Raw genomic sequence first — 16,718 nt, 5'->3', positions numbered from 1 at the left:
GAAAGCATAAACCAACTTTATACTTAGGGGGAGGAAGAAGACAAAAAGCTGATCTATACATTTTCAATTGACAAAAAACCCCCAACAAAAATCCACTATTGACTCTCTTCTTTTCAGCATGTACAAACAAATTAAATAGAAAGTCAACAAGCAGAACTTTTTTATTATAATTACCATATGCTGTTAGGATAAATAATAACTTTATATGCTACCATCATGAAGAGCGTAGTAATATGAATATATGTAATACTGCACACACAAATAAAAAGAAAAAACATGAGATTTCAGAGTTGTGAATCACAGGTGTTTGGAGCTATGGACTGGTTTGTTTTTTTCAGTTCCTGGATGACTGTCTAACAGAAAAGTAGAGATTTTGAGATGCGAAGAAATTACTACAGCAATGTTGTTGCCAGATAAAGAATTGTTTGCAGCTGGTGGGTTAATACAATGCTTATTCTTCAAAAAACACTGGCCTATGGAACCACACAATGCTTATTCTGTAGGAAGAAGAGCTGGAAAGCAACCAGCTCAGTTGTGCCAACTTTTACTAGTTCAACAGGCAGTCAGGTACGACTTTGGGGTCACCAACTACCAGGGACCACCAGAGACCCTCAGGACAGAAGAACGCATGCATAAAGGGGAGGGAACATATGTTAAAGACTTTGGAGAAATTATTATCATATGTATGTTTCTTCTGGGAAAACCTATGAATATGTATGTAAAATATAGCATATAAACAGGAACTTTCCTGTACTCAGCATGCACAGTATTTCAGAGGAGATATCCCCTCATGCATTCAGCCAAATAAAGAATGCCTACTTCTTCATGCTACGTTGGTGTTAAGGAGTTTTAATTTTACAGATTTTTGGTAACAATGTGAAGCACAAGCAAACTGAAGAAAAATAAGTTTTACCCACTTGATATGTGGGTTAAGGGAGGGGGCAAAAAATCTAACCACACATAAAATCTAAAAGTGCTTAAAGAAAACTACCTTCATACTTCCAAAAGTAAAGCTGTCATACTCCCCCCATGCATTGAACAGCCCAGAACCAAAATATGTGCCAACTCTAAAGGAATTTTACATTCTACAAATGATTTGTATCTCTCTGAAGAAGTGTCATTACCTTATCCTTCAGCAAAATTTCATAAGTTGTTAGAAGTATATTAAATTTTAATCGCTTGGTCTGTGGATGCATCCATTCATGAGTTCTTATCTACAAGAAGAATCAAGCAAACTATAAGCTAGAGAAAAATGGTCTTATTGATCAGGATGACTTCAGGTCCTATAGCAATATAGATGTTAAGTGACATACAAGAATCTGATCATGAACAAGGAACATAACTCATAAAGCTTTTTTCCTTAAAATTATTAAACAGGGGTGGTGGGGTGGTTTTGTTTGGTTGGGGTTTTTTGTGTATTTCTTTGAGTGTGTGTGTTTTGGGGTTTTTGATTGGGGTTTTTTTTTTGTTTGTTTTTAAACTTTAATGGATAAAGTCTCTTATATTCCTCCTTTCAGGAAACAAATTAAGATTATGTCTGTTTGGCTTAAATATTTATTTTATGCACCTAAATAATCGCATGACAAAAGACAATTTATTTTCAAATACAAAGTTGCATTTTTAATCCTTTTTATTATTAAGGAAGAATGAAATTTTTCACATTCATATCAGATCAAAATTTATGCTTTTAATTTGCATTTTAACCACATGCAATGTTTCAAATAATTATTTGCTCATTCCGAATCAAAATATTGGAGATTAGCATAAGACAGGAACATGAAGTGAGTTTTATTTACCACTAATATTTCCAATGATACAAAGAAATACTCACCATATTTCTGCTAGTTATATCTCCTAAGTAAACCACAGCATTCATCTGAGGAGCCCAAGTTTGAATCTCTCTTTGCCAAGATGTCAAGGTAGAAAGTGGCACGACTAGCAAGAAAGGCCCATACAGTTGATGTTCGTGAAACAGGTAGTTCAGAAAAGAAATTGTTTGTATTGTTTTACCCAGACCCATTTCATCTGCAAGAATACAACTATTCCCTCTAAAAAAACAAGCAAACAAACAAACAAACAAACTTTATAAATGCCTTCAAGTTAAAACCAGCAAGACTAATTTAAGACTACTTACTTGCACCATGAATGGGCAAGCCAGTTCAGTCCATTTAACTGATAATCTCTTAACTCCAAACCTTCATGTCCTCCAATATAAGATGGTTGCTTCTTTAGTGCAACAAACCTCGGCCTCTGTTTTAGAATCTGTCAAAAGCAAATTGAGCATCAGTCCTACTACTAAGTGAAGTTACCAAAACATCTTCTTATAGAAACAAAGTAGCAGTAGGATTCTGTTTGGTCACCAATTCTAGTCTTTATTCATTACAAACATCTAGGCCATATAACAATATCCATCCATTTGCAAGCTAAAATTAGTTTACTGATCTAAATTCCACAAGAGAAGTGACATGAACTAATTCACAAAGGTTACTTCTAAAACAACTTAAAGTAACAAACAATTCCATCTTTGAATGGTAATAAAATAACCAGGAACAAATATAGAATCACAGAATGAGTTGAGTTGGAAGGGACCTTAAAGATCATCTAGTTCTAACCCCCCTGCCATGGGCAGGGACACCAAAGGCTATTCTTAATAGTAATACTTCTTACGCATATAAATATAGCTATCACTATTACTGTTCTGCTATCACTATTACTGTTCTGCACAGCATTCAAAAATATTTTTAATATGCATTTTTGAATGCATAAAATAGATCACCTTTATAAAAAATTATTGCAACTGTATAAATCCATTAAAATTACATACTCACCTTGCAGTCCTTGAATGGAGTAGTCTTGGATTGGTTTCTGCTAAAATACTCATCAATACACGTCTGAAATTTTTTGGCAATGAGAGCACCATCTTCCCAGCTACATTCTGAGTAAGGCAGACCTTGCCATTTGCAATAGTAATCTGGATAACCAGCTGCTGATTTCTGATTTGAATGAGCTGCAGAAATGTATCAGAGATACCAGATCAATATTTTCCTTCTGTATTTTATGAAAGCACTCATTTTAGGTGATAAGAGAACATGAACTAGTTTCACAGCAAAGACAGTATGATAACTTTTCTTTTCATCACTTTTCTCTTCATTAAAGATTTGGTTTTGCCTTAAGGTGCTAGGGATATTAATAACCTAAATTTCTTAACTATAAATTCAACATGCAAGCAATAAACTTATTTTCAACACTGTTTTCCATCTGGAAGTTTGTCACGTACCAATTATCCTCTCCACTATTTGATACTGTTTATGTAGATCATCTGTAAGTTCCTGCTGGCAGTTATAATATTCCACATCTTCTGGAGAAGCATTTTTCAGCCTGAAACAGGAATTTATTTGCAGAACTTACTACATTGTACAGTTCTAAAACTAAGAAAATCTGGCAATTTTAAAGCTCTGAATGTAAGCACCATAGGAATGCTGCTTAGAGAGCTTCTTTGGAGAAGCTACAACTCTGGAATTCCTGCTATAAAAGTGTTGCATCTGGCCTAGGTACTTTATCACTGATGACTGAGGAAGCTTATCAAGAGAAATTACTATGAGCTACATCTTGTACTAGCCATGCGGATAATTTACAATATCTGTTCTCAATACAGTTAGTGTGCTTCACATGGCATTTTCACAGAACAGCACAGATGGCTCACTATAAGAATCTATCTTATGAGTCACTAAAATCCCACCACTGTTCATAGATTATTAACCATACTAATAAACTGGAATACCATAACATAGCACTAAAATGTAAGGAATTTTTTCATTTCTTGGTTCTGAGGCTTTGAGAGAAGTTTGAGCCAAGAAAACTAAATGCTGTAATGAGTGCTTTAGCCATTTCTGATTTTTTTAAATCTCTGCAGCAATTCCCAAAGAGCTCTGATCAAAATACAATCAATGACAAAATTAGTAAAAGTTAAGATTTAAAACAAAACCAGAAAACCCACCACCCATCTTGTTACAACTTCATTTATAACAGACATATTAAAATCTAGGTGCAGAAGCTGCTTCCTTAAAGGCTTGATTTTACAAGATGTGTGAGTATTGTCACTTGCTCAAGTAAAGTCGTGTGCTCAGAATCTTACAGGATCATAAGGTGTTAGGAAAGCTTCAACTTTAAAGCTTTTGTCTTCCTGTTGTACAGGCACTTAAAAACATCTATATTGTTACAAAAATATGCAACATGGAAATAGTTATAAAAATACTGACCAGCGTTTTGTTTCCTGATCCTTTTTCTTATAGTTGTCCAGTTTCTTCATTCCTTTAACATTTTGTTGCTTCAGTGTTTCTTCAGTTTCCCATGTATTATGGATGTGTGACCAGCCTTTCCATTTAATAAGATACTGTATTTCTCCTGGCTCCTTTGACTTTTCAAACCCAGTATTTGGGTCACCATCTGCCTCAACTGCATAGATGGTGGTTGCAGCACCAGTGGCTAATAAAGAAACCACACCATAAGGTTCGATGCACTGCCATAAATTAACCAGTAAAAAAACACACTACAGAAAGCAATTTGTGATGCTCTTATATGAAGATGTAATTTGATTAATTATATCTACAATGCTTATGTCACTCTTCTTATTTGAAGAATTATGATGTGGCTATATTAACACATGCACAAGTATACCAACAAGATCCAAAAAAAGAGCAACCAAAAACACTGTATCTAACCTATGGTATCTCTTCTCATGGGAATTTTATTAGCATTCCTAGTTTTTCTAATGATCCTGAGAGAATGCTCCACTAACAATGCTTGCTGACATCTTTGCTATGTCCTTCTTATCTCTGAGAATATAACAGATATCTGGAATTGTGCTTAGTCAGCCTTGAGACTTCAGTAGCCTACTATTCAATTATTACTATGGATGCCATAAATAAAATTTATAGAATCAAAGAGTGGTTGAGGTTGGACGGGACTTCTGGAGGTCACTGGTCCAACCTCTATGTTCAGACAAGGTCACCTAGAACCAGTTGCCCAACACCATGTCCAGATAGCTTCTGAATATCTCCAAGGAGGGAAACTCCACCACCTCTCTGGACAACTCCAACATGCAAACTGGTAACAACAGATGATTAGAAGGATGAGGTACTCAACTTTTTTGCCTCAGTGTCGGGGGTTGAGAATTTCTTCCCATTCCTGTTACTAAGCAACAAATGGTCCGATGTTCGGAGCGATCAAGCCTTTTGTAAAAGACAAAGGGTAGGTTTTTGGGCAGGGCAAGGTAAGGGAGAGCCGGCCCTGGGAACTCTCTCTCGTGGTTCGGACGCTGAGGGTAGAGGCTGCTGGCTCTTTGCTTTCCAGCTGCTACCAGAGGAAATCCAACTGTGCCCTGTTTACTCTTCTCTCCTGGCTGGGTGAGCTTTGATTCAACTTTTCTCCTCACGGGGAAGGGCATGTTTTCCCCCCCCCCGGGCTGCGTTTTCCCGCAGCTGCTGCCGGGAGAGTCCGGCTGCCTCTGCTGCCTGCCCCTGCCCTCTGCCGCACGAGACCGCGGTGTCTGCTGTGACTGCAGAAATTCTCGCTGGCCGGAGAGAGAGAGAGCGCCCGCTCCTGCTGCCCTGTTCCCTCGCTGCCCTGAGCTGTTTTCCGCTGCCCTGCGTGTTCTTCTCAGCCCGTCCGCCATTGCAGTTGCCGGACGGTGACCTGACCCTGCGCCACAGCGCCACCTGCACTCGCTCGGGAGTCATCGCACCTGCCCTGGCCGGCCGGGAGCTCAACAGCGCCCCTGCTGCTTGCAACCGTGATTGCACCACATGGGAGAAGGCTCAGCAGCTCACGTTATCTGCTGTTTGGTTTTTCTGGTTCTAGTTGTGGTTTGCTATTATTGTTATTGTTTGTTTATAGATGCTAGTAAAGAACTGATACTCCTTTTTCCCATACCTTTGCCTGAAAGCCCTTGATTTACAAAATTAAATAATTCGGAGGGAGGAGGGGAAGAAAAATCACATCCTCTGCTCTAGGGGAAGGTTCAACCTCTCTTGGCAGACACCTGTCTTTCAAACCAAGACACTCAGTCAAGGCAGGAACTGAGGAGGCAAAGTCTCTCCCATTATAAGTGAAGATCAGGTTCAAGACCACCTGAGGAATCTGAACATAAATAAGTCTTTGGGACCTGATGAGATGCATTCCAGAGTTCTGAGAGAATTTGCTGATATAGTTGCCAAGCCACTCTCCATGATATTTGAAAAGTCATGCAAGTCTGGTGAAATCCCAGGAGACTGGAAAAAGGGAAACATTGCACCCATCTTTAAAAAGGGCAGAAAGGAGGACCCTGGGAACTACTGACCTGTCAGCCTCGTCTCTGTGCCTGGGAAGATCATGGAACAGATCCTCCTAGAAGCTGTGCTAAGGCACATGGAGGACAGGGACGTGATTTGGGACAGCCAGCACAGCTTCACAAAGGGCAAATCCTGCCTGACCAACCCAGTGGCCTTCTATGATGGAGTGACTCCATCAGTGGACAAGGGAAGGACTACAGATGTCATTTATCTGGACTTTTGTAAAGCCTTTGACACAGTCCCCTGCAACATCCTTCTCTCTAAATTGGTGGACTATTTCATGGATAAGGAATTGGCTCCACGTCCAGATGGAGATCAGTGACGAGCGGTGTCCCTCAGGGGTCCATATTGGGACCAATGTTATTTAATATCTTCATCAATGACATAGATGAAGTGATTGAGTGTACCCTCAGCAAGTTTGCAGACAACACCAAGCTCAGTGGTGCAGTTGACATACCTGAAGGATGGGATGCCATCCAGAGGGACCTGGACAAGCTCAAGAAGTGGGCCAATGGGAACCTCACGAGGTTCAACAAGGCCAAGTGCAAGGTCCGGCACCTGGGTTGAGGCAATCCCTGGTATCAATAGAGGCTGGGGGATGAAGGGATTGAGAGCAGCCCTGTGGAGAAGAACTTGGGAGTACTGGTAGATAAAAGGCTGGACATGAGCCAGCAATGTGCTCTCAGAGCCCAAAAAGCCAACTGTATCCTGGGCAGCATCAAAAGAAGCACGGCCAGCAGGTTGAGGGAGGTGATTCTGCCCCTCTATTCCCCACTGGTGATACCCCACCTGGAGTACTGCATCCAGTTCTGGAGACCTCAGTACATGAAATACATGGACCTGTTAGAGCACATCCAGAAGAGGGTCATGAAAATGATCAGAGGGCTGGAGCACCTCTCCTATGAGGACAGGCTGAGAGAGTTGGGGTTGTTCAGCAGGGAGGAGACTCCATCTTATTGTGGTCTTTCAATACTTAAAGGGGACTTATAAAAAAGATGGGGACAAACTTTTTAGTAGGGTGTTCTGCTTTTGGCTGGGATAGAATTAATTTTCTTTATAGTAGCCAGTATGGGGCTATGTTTTGAATTTGTGGTAGAAACAGTGTTGATATATCAGGGATGTTTTAGTTATTGTTGAGCCGGGCTTACACAGAGTCAAGGCCCTTGCTGCTTCTCACACCACCCCACCAAGGAGTAGGCTGAGGGTGCACAAGAAGTTGAGAGAGGTGGTTTGTTTTCCCAAGTAACCGTTATGCATGATGGGCCCCTGCTTGCCTGGAGATGGCCAAACACCTGCCTGCCAATGGAAAGTAGTGAATGGATTGCTTGTTTTGCTTTGCTTATGTGCACAGCTTTTGCTTTCCCTATTAAACTGCCTTTATCTCAACCTACGAATTTTCTCACCTTTTTTACTTTTCTGATACTCTCCCCCATCCCACAGGGGAAAGTGAGTGAGCAGCTGTGTGGGGCTTAGTTGCATAGGGCCTGTTGCCATAGGACAAGGGGTAATGGTTTTAAACTAAAAGAAGGGAGATTTAGACTAGATATAAGGAAGAATTTTTTTATTATGAGGGTGGTGAAACACTGGAACAGGTTGCCCAAAGAGGTGGTGGATGCCCCATCCCTGAAAACATTCAAGGTCAGGTTGAATGGGACTCTGAGCAACCTGATCTAGTTGAAGATGTCCCTGCTCATTGCAGGGGGATTGGAGTAGATGAACTTTGAAGGTCTTTTCCAACCCAAACCATTCTATGATTCTATGACATTTGCTTTTCTCCAGTCCTCAGGTACTTCTCCCAGTTGCCATGATAAAAAATTGAGAGTGGCCTTGCAGCAACATCTGCCAGCTCCCTCAGTACTCATGGGTGCATTCCATCAGGGCCCATGGATTTATGTATGTCCACTTTGCCTAAGTATTCCCTGACCTGCCTAAGTATTCCCTGACCTGATCATCTTCCACCAAGGGTACATATCCCTTGCTCCAGACTTCCCTCCCCGATATCAGGGACCAGGGATTCCTGAAGACTGGTCTTGATTGTAAAGACTGAGATGAATAAAGTATTCAGTACCTCAGCCTTTTCCACGTCTCGTGTTATCAGGAACCTGCCCCATTCAGTAGTATGTCCATATTTTCCCTAGTCTTCCTTTTGTCACCTATAGAGAGGCCTTTGTTGTTGCCCTTGACAACCCTTGCCAGATTCAATTCCAAGCAGACTTTGGCCTTCCTGTGTCTCTGCATGCTTCAATAGTGTTTCTGTATTCCACCTTCCATATACCTCCTCTTTGGTTTTGAGTTTTGTCAAGAGCTCCTTGTTTATCTATGCAGGCCTACTGGCAATTTTGCCTGACTTCCTGCTCTTTGGGATGGGCTGCTCTTGAACTATTTCTCCCTAAACTTGTTTTATTACTTTCCCCCCCCTTCAGAATCTTATGTGGTGTAATTTTAAATTAAATACAGTCAGTATTACAGCTGAAGCACACTAGCAGCAAGAAACAGGCTCATTTCTGTGAGGAGAGCCAAATAAGGAAGTGGACCTAACCAGATGCAGGGGACAGATATAGAAACAGAGCATGGCAATAGTAAAAGGCATGCAATATATAAGAAGCCTAGTCCAAAAGGCTTTTAATATGGCAGTGACACTGTGCATTAGAGTAAGGGGCTAGAGTAAGAATACACTGGAAAAAAAGAAGCAACACACAAGTAGGACACTGCATCTCATCAGCTGCTGGAAATATGAAACCTCTACCATCATCCATAAAATTACTTTTAGAAATGCACATGCAAGCGCACCACTGAAATTTTATATTCCACCATCCATTGCACTGTATTGAAAGTACTTGAAAATAAATAACTGAAATCACAATTTCAATGGTTCAGCCTTCCTAACATCATCCTTCACCATTCAGGCTACTGGTTAGCTCTTGTATTCATTCCATTTTTTCTTCACCCTCCTATATAGAGTTTATACCTATCAAATATAAATAAACTGTACAAATAGTGATGTAACAGTATGCTATGCATTTAAGCAATATGGAGCTACATTCCACTTCATTTTTTCTTTTTCACAGAATCACAGAATAAGCTGACTTGGAAGGGACCCACAAGGATCATGGAGTCCAACTCTGTGGCAGGACTTCCCCCCTACCTCAGAAGAGCTTATCTGTTCTGTCCATCAGCTGGAGTGATAGCTCCAGGCATTCTCCCCCTCACATGAATGGGTGAGATAACCCAGGCCAGAAGGGGTTATCTCTGACACCAGAGAGATAGGATACAATAAACATCTTGCCTTGAGAGCAGGATGTAGGGAGATAAACTGCTGGAATTTATGACTGATAGACACTTCACTTTAAAAGCTATAAAAGCTATAAAAGCTACACAAACTTTCACTAAGTCAGAAGTCTCCTACACACATCCTGGAAGTGTGTAGGGCTTTTCCCCGAAGTTTGGACACAAACTTTGTGGTTACTTTCCTGGGAATTGAGTGAAAGGATTTTATGTGTACTCCATCATTAATTTGGTGGTAAGTTACATTGACTCCTAACCTATACTATTTCTTCGCTAGCTGTAATATAGGTACCTTTTATTGTGCACTGTATTTTTTATCTACTAGTAGTTCTTTTTGTTTTATCCTGTATAGTAAGCAGTCTATTTAAAGTCTTCTGTCTGTTAATCTTGTGTATATTCAATAAATAATTTATTTTATAATAGACCTAAATGGCCATTCTTAAGAATTTGCGAACAAGAGCCATTTGGAGTGCAGGCCACCTCAAATAGAGCTACTTTCTGAAATCTGAGTCAGAGGCAGGACTTGTCTAAGCTCTCACTCCATTTGTAACAAACTCCTGGCCCATCCCCAAAAGTCACACCATGTGCCTGAGAGTATTGTCCAAATGCTTCTTGAGCTCTGTCAGGCTTGGCTCTGTGACCACTTCTCTAGTTACTTAAGTTCTTCTATGTTCTATTTTATAAGGCTTACAAAAGAAACATCCTTATGAGTGTGAAAAACAAGATTACTTTCTGGTACTTTAAAACTTCTTTACAAACAGCACAGGTTACCTACAGCCTGAGAAAAATTGCTGTTGACATTGCACCTCAATGCACTGCGGCATCTTAAGAACACTGATAACAAAATTACCTCCTTTTCGGCCAATTCGACTATCCATAAACTTCTCTATAGTTTCAAATTCATCTTCTTCAGGCTGTGGGACATCTTCTCCACAAACTTCCAACAAGTCATCAGAATCTGTCTTGGTTTCTTCAGTTTCTTTGTAACTAACATTGACTGTTGCCTGGCGACGAGATCCTCTCTTGTCATAGTCATCATCATCCGATGAATCAAGCTGCCTTTTTTTCTGTCCTGCAATCTTTTTGCCACTTTTTGGCTCAATTCTTGGAGACAATAAAATACAACAGAACAGTGGAGTTTCAACATGGACAACTACAAGCCTTCTGTATTTGTTTCTGAATACATGTATTTCATGACTGCTCAGTTACACCACTTTCAATTGGAGCAGACAGGAAAGACATATTCAACACAAACCACTGGTATGATAACATCTTTTGTAGATTAAAAAAAGTCTTCAAGTTCTGTAATAAATATTAATGTTTTCATTTGACTGTATACTAGTACAGTACTTGATTACAAATTAGAAATAGTACCAAGAGTAGCTAAAATGCAAGACCTCTTACCTGCTTGGAGGTTTCCGGCTTTTGACTTTGTTTTCTGGCTCATAGTCAGATTCACTATCTTCACAACTGCTTTTCTCTCTATCTTCCTCTGATTCAGAATCAGAACTAGTTCCTGATACTGACCCTGAGCCAGACATCTGCCAATCTTCACTGTATATATTGAGAAACAAAATAGTAACTCACATTAGTTTTCTGGGGGGGGGGTTGTGTTGTGTTTTGTTTTTAAATCAAGCATTCACCACAGGCTTGCTGCTTTAATTCCAACATTCTTCACAGAAATAAAAATGTCATAATAGTAATTTCAGCTGGAATTACAGAAAATTATCATGGATGGATAACAGGTAAAAATACCAAGTGGCTTCAAAGGGAATTGAATTCTGTTATCAAGAGACATGTAAAGAACAAATCAAACCGAAAATATGAATTTCTGTATAAAATACAGCTTTAATAATTGAGTTATTTTGACATGAATAAACCCGACGTCCTTAATAACTTTAGTTGGAAAGATACATATTTACTGGAACTTACCTATGCTCATCATAAAAACCATAACATATCTTGCAGAATGCAAAATTGTCTAATAGCTATATTCCCTGTGCCTCATGAGAATAATTAACAACTTCAGCACAGGAACAAAAAATAACATAGAATCAGACAGAGAAACACACAGAAAGACTTCAACCATGGCAATCAGAAGCACTGGCTCCCAAAAGCCCCCACTGAGCTTTCAAATCAGTGCTTAACACCTATGCAAGATATGAGTAAGCCACTTGTGACTCCCAGTGGCCATATCTCTGTTCTGCTTAGCTGAGATATTCTACTTTGCAAGAGGAAAGATGTACCCACTGATCAACAGTATCTTACCTCAGACTCTGTTTGTACAGAGAAATATAATCTTAATTGCTTGGGTGGGGGTGGAATAAAAGTCTGGCATGCATTTTTGAAAGGTTGCTAAATCTTTATACTACTATCTTTTACCAGGCTTAGGGGGTCTTTGACCAAGATGATAAAATAGTACTAATGTCCTTCAAAAGTGAAATATTACTCAAAGACCTTTTCATTCAATTTCAGATCAGGAAACCTAAGAATTAGGGCTTTGACACGTCTTTCAATTAAATATGCAGTGGTCCTGAAATTACATTTTCATTGTGGTCAATACATCTGTGTGTCTTGGAAATACTACAGAATCATCAGTCTCCTTAAAAGATTTTTTTCTGTAAGCTGAAAATTAAAAAACACTCAAACAACAACCTCTCCCTCCAATAAAAACAGAAAAAAACCCCCACCCCAACCCCCCCTAATTTCTTGAAGATATTATATTGACAATCCTGAATACTGAGATTATTCAATTAACTGGAAAAGAGGAATGAGAAAACAATTCAATTTCTATATACTGTTCATTAAAAAAAATCAAAACAACAACCAAACAAAAACCACAAAACAAAACAAAAGCACCCCCCATACACAGAGGTCACTACCAATGAGAAGGTATAACCTTTTTCACAAACTATTTCATCTACAGCTTAAAACCAGCTCAACTTCAACTTAGATTTATTGACTAGCCAAGATGGTTTATTACTGTCGAACCTGTAATAACTGAGGGGGAAGGTTGCCTCTAAAGTGTTAAAAAATTTGGCATTAACTACGGTGTGGGGGTTCAGGGTGACGCTGCAGAATCAGACAGCTGCAGTGATATTTTATCGTTGATTAAACGTGAAACCTTGGGAGAGACAAAACGAGTCGCATCTAGCAGGAGCTAAAACAAAGGGTAAGATAAGACTGTGTTTACCTTATGCATAGTAGTTAACAGGAGATTAGGCGAAGAGATTGTAATCTGTAGCCCTTAAGAAATGCAAAACATGTAACCCTAGAAGCTGAAGTTTTGTAACTGCTGAGCTGCTGGTTTGTAACAATATATAAAGATGTGCCTTGTACAATAAAGTTGGCTTTGCATGAACCAGATGAAGTCCACGTATCAATCACTGACACTATGGGATTCCAATTCAAATTTTATCTGAGACAAGCTAATTAAGTAATTTCCTATTTCTTCAATAATTTTCTGAGAGGACCTACAGCTCAAAAACATGCCACAAATAAGACTACTTTAAAAATAAAAAGTGCTGATGGATTTTTTCAATAACACTGTAGGTAATACAGTTTCTTTTGCTCAGAAATGAGTAGTGATATCATAGAATTATAGAATAATTTATGTTGGAAAAGACCTTTAAGATCATATTTATATTATTTTGAGAGAATTTATTTTAAAATATTTCAAAACGTTAATCAAAATAAAGAAGCGCAAGACTGTATTTCAAGTGCAGAGAAATGAAGACTGGCTAATTATAAGCATTATGTCGCCATAACAAAAAATTAAATTATTTATTAAAAACATCTTACTCTCTATGTTTTTTCTTCTTGGTTTCAGTGGAAGAGTCATCTGCAGAATCTTCACTGTTCAATGAATCCTGCAGATGAAGAAAAGAATATACACTATTCATTACCACAAAAAGAATGAAGTTTTTTAGTATTAAAAAGATAATTCAGCTCCCACTTTCAAACTGAAATCCTATTCTTCATGTCTTATCCTCTTCGCTCCCCTCAGTGTACCCACTGATACTGAATAAGATCCGGATTGTTATTGATTTCATATTTCTCCATCTACAAACATACCATGTCAGCAGAACTCTATAAACTACTACCAAAAAACTGTTTTGAAATAAAATCATTGTGCCTACATATGTCAGTTTAGACTGCTGCAAGTTAATAAATCAAGATGAAGGTTCTATCAAAAGCCTAATAAAACCTCTTGCCCTTTGAGAGCTGCCTCACCTTTCATACATACTCTCACATTTAGATACCATCAAGAAAATTGTTAGAATAGCATGTATGTTTCTTCTCTCTCCACTCCTAAACAAAAAATAATAAATAAATCGATGAACCCTCTTAAAATTATTTTCCTAAAACCAATCTCATAGAGATTAAATTTAAACAATTTTTACCCTGAAAAAGAGTCTTCAGGAAAGAGTACTTAACAAGAGCTGTAAACGAATATTTTAACTATATATAATTCAGTACTGTGTTCAGTTTTAATGATGAGCACCTAGATCTGACTAAAAAAGAGACACAGAGTAATGATGGCTTGAGGTTACAATGTTCACTTTTTTTTAATAATGAAGGAAATATGAAAGTCAGCTTTCAAATAAATTCTAATTCACAGTCACCAGAGTCCTTAAAAGATATTCATACTGCACAACGTCAACTTTTATTGAGCCTATGGTTTAGGTTTTAAAAATCTCTAAAATTGAAGTATGGTTCTTAAAAGACAAGAACTTTTTTATAACTGTTACAAAAGTTGCAAAAATCTAGCTTTCTACTCCAGTGTTTTTGAAAACTTCAGCAGCTACCTTTATATGGTAACATTAGTGGAAAAATCTTTTAGTATTTTTAACTGTCTTTATGTAACTCAGAAGGAAGTAATACAATGAAATTAAATACAACATGACTTGAAAATTTTGTCCATACATCACAGAATATCTAGCTAAAGATCTCAATCTAAACTGCTATCATTTTGACACAACTCACCTGAAAACATGCAACTAAATATTCCCCCCCATGTTTCCTTATAAATGTGTCAGTTATTCAAACATTACTTTTATAGACTAAAACCAGACTTGTTAAACACAGAGAGAACATAACTTGGCTCTACATAATTTTATTCTAACATATGGGGTAATGAGAAATGTATTTTTACATTTTATTTACTAACTTATATGTTATTCACCTCTTCTGAACCACTGTCTGATGAGGCTGTCTTCTGTTGTTGCTTCTTGAGCATTGCTGATCTCTGCACAGCAAGTATACTTGGGCTGGAGTTCCAAAACTGAATTGGAATTCAGATACAAGAGTCATTTAAACCTATTGAAACTTTAAAGTTTACCACATACTTACTTTTCTTAAGCTGAGCAGCATCACTACTAAGATGAATCTCAATTTTATTATTAATAAAAAACTCACTACAAAATACCGCATGCATTACTAATATTGGATAGCATTTTAAAATAGTGAGACTTCTGTGGAAAGGAACGTTATACAAGAATTGTTGGCACAATTTTTACACTAAGTATACCAATAGTTGTGCAGGCCTCTATTATTAACTATTTTTTTTTAAAGTAAATTTTTTAACTGATCTAGATAAGTCCTTCCAGGCCACTTTGCTGATCTATTTTTGCTTCATATGGCAATACTGAAGTCCACACAATCATAGAATATCTTGAGTCGGAAGGGACCCACCCATAAGGATCGAGTCCAACTCCCTGCTCCTCACAGGACTACCTAAAACCAAATCATATGAATAAGAGTATTATCTAGATGCTCCTTGAACTCTGACAGGCTTGGTGCCATGACCACTTCCTTGGAGAGCCTGTTCCAGTGACCAATCACCCTCCCAGTGAAGAACTTTTTCCTGATGTCCAATTTGAACTTCCTCTGATGCAGCTTCATTCTATTTTCTTGACCTGGTCACCAGAGAGAGGAAATCAGCACCTCCCCCTCCACTACTCCTCGTGAGGAAGTTGTAGACTGCCATGAGGTCACCCCTCAACCTTCACTTCTCCAAGCTGAACAAGCCAAGTGATCTCAGTCACTCCTTGTAAGTCTTGCCCTCGAGACCTTTCACCATCTTGTAGATCATCCTTTGGACACTCGGTTAGAGCATGGTGCTAATAACACCAAGGTTCAATCCCTGTATGGGTCATTCTCTTAAGAGTTGGACTCAATGATCCTTGTGGGTCCCTTCCAACTTGGAATATTCTGTGATTCTAATAGTTTGATGTCCTTCATATATTGAGGTGCCCAAAACTGCAGACAGTACTCGAGGTAGGGCCGCACCAGTGCAGTGCATAGCAGGACAATCATCTCTCTCAACTGGCTAGCAATGCACCCCAGGGCACAGTTGGCCTTTTTGGCTCCTAGGGCATACTGTTGACTCACATTCAACTTGCCATCAACCCAAACCCCCAGATCTCTTTCCACAGCACTGCTCTCCAGCTGCTTGATCCCCAATTAGTACATATACCCAGGATTACTCTGTACCAGGCGCAGAATCTGGCATTTGGTCTTATTAAATTTCAAACAGTTGGTGATCGCCCAATTTTCTAGTCTATCCAGATTTCTCTGTAAGGCCTCTCTACCCTTGAGGGAGTCAACAGCTCCTCCTGGTTTAGTATTGTTGGCAAACTTACTTAATGTACATTCAATTCCTGTGCCCAGATCATTTATAAAAACATTGAAGAGAAAGAGCCTTAATGTTGAGCCCTGAAGAACCCTACTAATGACTGGTCACCAGCCTGATGTAACCCCATTTACTACAACTTTGAGTCTGACCCATCAGCCAATTATTCACCCATCATCTTATGGACTTGTCTAGCTGTATACTGAACATTTTATCCAGGATACTGTGAGAGACAGTATCAAAACCATGAACAACAACAAAAAAACCCAAAAACACAAACATAAAAAAGTATCCTTAACAGCCTCTGAATCTTACAGTAGGAAATATTTTATTACCCTTCATGTATATCATATCATCCCAATTAAGGCCATATTATATAAACAGATGAGAGCTCAGGTAACTCATCCATTGCATTCAAGAGATTTCTAGACACCACTTTTTTCAAATTTGGCACTTTTTCCCCATACAGA

At 38.8% G+C, this 16,718-nt stretch overlaps 1 protein-coding gene and 1 long non-coding RNA gene across 8 annotated transcripts in view; one reads left to right on the top strand and one right to left on the bottom strand.

Annotated features, from left to right (window-relative positions):
- Nucleotides 1-16,718, top strand: part of LOC146425500 (uncharacterized) — an 865,580-nt gene that overhangs the window by 528,233 nt on the left and 320,629 nt on the right. The window lies entirely within an intron of this gene.
- LOC146425503 (ATP-dependent chromatin remodeler CHD1-like) overlaps nucleotides 1-16,718 on the bottom strand; it is an 87,763-nt gene that overhangs the window by 40,321 nt on the left and 30,724 nt on the right. For 6 of the 7 annotated variants that reach the window (XM_085041558.1, XM_085041559.1, XM_085041560.1 and 3 more), the window contains exons 4-13: nucleotides 14,800-14,898; nucleotides 13,416-13,483; nucleotides 11,019-11,168; nucleotides 10,465-10,718; nucleotides 4,260-4,485; nucleotides 3,278-3,378; nucleotides 2,829-3,007; nucleotides 2,135-2,262; nucleotides 1,832-2,048; nucleotides 1,125-1,214 (exon numbers count right to left, since the gene is read on the bottom strand). In XM_085041558.1, the coding sequence (XP_084897684.1) occupies nucleotides 1,125-1,214; nucleotides 1,832-2,048; nucleotides 2,135-2,262; nucleotides 2,829-3,007; nucleotides 3,278-3,378; nucleotides 4,260-4,485; nucleotides 10,465-10,718; nucleotides 11,019-11,168; nucleotides 13,416-13,483; nucleotides 14,800-14,898 (1,512 nt within the window). The remainder of the gene's footprint in view (nucleotides 1-1,124; nucleotides 1,215-1,831; nucleotides 2,049-2,134; nucleotides 2,263-2,828; nucleotides 3,008-3,277; nucleotides 3,379-4,259; nucleotides 4,486-10,464; nucleotides 10,719-11,018; nucleotides 11,169-13,415; nucleotides 13,484-14,799; nucleotides 14,899-16,718) is intronic. The other variant, XM_085041561.1, reaches the window with a different exon arrangement.

The sequence above is a fragment of the Lichenostomus cassidix genome, chromosome W, assembly GCF_008360975.1.
Source record: "Lichenostomus cassidix isolate B80296 chromosome W, HeHo_3.0, whole genome shotgun sequence".
NCBI lineage: Eukaryota > Metazoa > Chordata > Aves > Passeriformes > Meliphagidae > Lichenostomus > Lichenostomus cassidix.
This window is presented reverse-complemented; position numbering and strand designations above follow the sequence as displayed.